Source organism: Sinocyclocheilus anshuiensis, unplaced genomic scaffold (genome assembly GCF_001515605.1).
Source record: "Sinocyclocheilus anshuiensis isolate Anshui unplaced genomic scaffold, SAMN03320099.WGS_v1.1 scaffold495, whole genome shotgun sequence".
Lineage (NCBI taxonomy): Eukaryota > Metazoa > Chordata > Actinopteri > Cypriniformes > Cyprinidae > Sinocyclocheilus > Sinocyclocheilus anshuiensis.
In genome coordinates, this window is record NW_015552586.1 from 158,690 (window position 1) to 162,218 (window position 3,529).

The window sequence follows — 3,529 nt, forward strand, 5'->3', positions numbered from 1 at the left end:
ATAAATGAACACTTGATGAATTACACTTTTCTGAGAATAGAATATTGAAGTGGAGATCGCTAAACTGCAAGCTAAGCGGTGGTTTCAGAAAGCAAGCGTGTTTATCCACAGTGAAGAGAGTGTGCGTACACAGGGTTGCCAGGTTGACAAAGATAAGTAACACACTTAGCAGATATTTCCGTATTGCGTAAGTGTAAAGCTCTGTTTTGGGGATTTCGTCTCTTTATATCAGGCAACCCAGTTGTGTTCCTCTGCGGCCAGATTAAACTTAAAAATCATATTTACATTGCTGGTAGGTTATCATTGCACAAATTAACACACTCTCTAATGTTTAAAACAAAAATAAAAAATAAAAAAATTTGAAGAGTTCTAAACTAATGTGCTGTCTTCTGTATCTAACGCACACACACGCTCTTTCACTCACACAGATCACGCTGCGGCCGTGCGTACACAGGGTTGCCAGGTTGACAAAGATAAGTAACACACTTAGCAGATATTTCCGTATTGCACAAGTGTGAAGCTCTGTTTCGGGGATTACGTCTCTTTATATCAGGCAACCCAGTTGTGTTCCTTCGCGGCCAGATTAAACCTTGTTGTAGCCTATATATTATGCTCTATTCATTACTTTTTTAGAAACCTCACACTTTTCTGCTCAATTTTAAACGTTGTTCTTGTATTCAAATTAAGCGCGGTCCACTGCTGCACACGTGCCACAGTATCGATACAGGGCCAGCTGTATCGATCCTCGTATCGTTAAATCTCTGTGACGATACATCGTCGTATCGAACACAGCACTAATCACGATGCGTCACATTTTCAGTTTATTTAATATTACTGCACATGGCTACATTTTCATATAAATTTTATCAAATTAATTTTGTTCAAAATTTACTTTTTTTTATTATATAAGCATGCTACTTTTTAAAACAATTACTTATTTAAATTGTGTTCTTTCTGTATCTGAACATTTACAGACAATCATAGTTACGGGTTTTTCATTTTTCCTCAGCATTATTGCTGTTTGATTATTGCTGATGAGATCACAGACCGTGGCAGCTTTAATAGACTAATGCACAGATCTGTTTCCACATATCAGATGTTTTGTCCTGCTAACTGACTGTGTTTAAATCAATTCCATATAAAAGTATTCGAAAATGCAAGTGCATTTAACCGCAGCCGCGATCGCGCTTCAGGACAAACACAAAACGCATGTGAAAGTCTGTCAGTACGTGAGTTTCGTGCATCTAATAGTACTGCAATACACACATGTCTCACAGCACAAATTCTGTGCAATGAAGCCCGCCGCAATTGTCTCTAGTGCACTTCAAATACAAAATACAGAGCGGCACAAAGCGCTTATGTGCATCCCGTGCACAGAATGATGCACTTGAAGCAACACAGAGTCACAGCACGTGTGTTGTGATCTAACAGACACCCGGCAGAAATTAACACGATTTAGAAACAGCACGAAACTCCAGCAAGATAAAGTCTTCATCTTTATTTACAGATCAAGTATAATATTAGGAACATTTAATAATCTTGGAGAGTTTTATCGTCTTGACTGTCGTAAACGAAAGCGACACGCCGATTGAATTAGGGGTGTGCTATATTATACCGTCCATGATAACACCGGTATACATTTTTGCATGATAAAAAAAGTGTCATATCGCGATATCAGTGATATAGCTGACGTATTTACTAGGGATGCACCGAATGTTCGGCGGCCGAAAATAGCAAAAAAAATACTGGACTGAAACTGTTACTCGTCAGTAACATTTTAATGAATTTTTACAAGGCATGTGACAGTGATGCGTGCATCTTCCCAAATTAGTAATGAGAATAATTCATAAATCTGCTGCTGTCAGCAAAAAGAAGCACTGAGGACTTCCTGCAGGTTTCCGCCAAAATAAAAGCTCCATCAACATTCATAAATGTTAGTATTACTGTTGCTCTGTTAAATAAAATTAAAAAGTAAGATATTAATAATGATACACACATGGGATCTGTAATGTTTTCTAATGCTTAGCTAGGCTGCGTTTATTTGCATGCCTGATTCAAGAAGACGGTCTCAAAAATGGCACAAAATATTATTTTACTAACTTATTAATTTTAAGTTAAATTGTGCTTTGTTGGTATAATGTCTGCTAGAATGTTAAAAAATGTTCAGTGTTAAATAAGCATTTTTAAATTGTTGTTTTGTATTAGTGTACAATGTTTTAAAATAATAATTTATTCCATGTAGTGTTCATTTCATTCATTTAACATTTAATATTGAAGGCATCCAAGTTATTTGACACATTTGAACTTTTTTTTTTTTTTTTTTAATAGTTACTTTCCCTGGTTATTGGTTACTTTTATAATGATGTAACTCCGTTACTAATTCAGTTACTATTTGTGAGAAGTACCAAGTAATTATAACTACTTACACTGGTCACTACTATTGCACTATAATGCTGCTTCTGCCACAATACATTTACACTTAGAATCAGTTAGTCTGTCATCAATGACAGTAGCTCATTAGAAAAGGATGGAAAATGCCCTTCATTGTGTTTGCAGTAATAAATGCTGCTGCCTGCCAGCTGCAATTACCAATACAGTGTTGTTCCCTATTTTTTCCTATATCTGATTATTGGTTATTGGGCTTGATCTGATGTGTTTGCGTGCCTGTTTTCAGACTGCACATCGGGAAGGGTGTCCAGCTGGAGTGTAAAGGCGAAGGCGATGTTTGGGTTCGCTGTCTAAGCGATCACGCCGTCTTCGTCCAGAGCTACTACTTGGATCGTGAAGCCGGCCGCGCTCCTGGAGATGCCGTGCACAAGATCTACCCCAGCGCATACATCAAGGTTAGAACGAGAAGGATGTCTGATGTTGAGAAGTGAGAAAATGAAGAAGAAATATTTGAGATATCTAGAAGCATTTTCACTACCATAAAATATCAGAAGTGGAGAAAACTCACAACTTAAGGCAACCGGCTTCAGGACTTCAGCTTTGAGAATGCTTAATTTATGGAAAGACATTTAGTATAATTGAGATACAATTATAGTATATTTATATTAATCCTGAAGCGGGTTTGCCATATATTTTTTCATTTTAGTTTAAGTTCTAGTAATTTTGTCTGTTTTTGTCATTTTTATTATTTTGATGTTTTTTATGACTTTTATTCTTTATATTTGTAAATATATGTATATAGCTTTTAATAATGTTCATTTTAGTGTCTTTAGTACATCAAGTTGAACAAAATTAAATTCAGACATTTTTAAAATAAACATGAACTGAAATAATATATTTTATTTCAAGTAACTAATTTTCAATGGTTTTTTGTTTCAGATTTAGTTAACAGTACTAACCCTGGTATCAGATTATCAGTTAAAAATGGTCTGTGCCTTCCTCAATCTTAACAAGTTCTATAAACTCAAAAAGTATGTTTTTTACTTGTGGATCCAAGATCAGTAAGCTAAGCTTTGCCATTATAAATATTATAAAACGGAGAGTTCCGGTGCTTGATTCTGATTGGCTGAGCCGCGTTCGA

General features: G+C 35.7%; 1 protein-coding gene across 2 annotated transcripts in view; it reads left to right on the forward strand.

The window, feature by feature from the left end:
- Positions 1 to 3,529, forward strand: part of LOC107665456 (mothers against decapentaplegic homolog 4-like) — a 17,063-nt gene that overhangs the window by 10,070 nt on the left and 3,464 nt on the right. For both annotated transcript variants that reach the window (XM_016456332.1, XM_016456331.1), the window contains one exon: positions 2,675 to 2,843. In XM_016456332.1, coding sequence (XP_016311818.1) covers positions 2,675 to 2,843 — 169 coding nt within the window. The remainder of the gene's footprint in view (positions 1 to 2,674; positions 2,844 to 3,529) is intronic.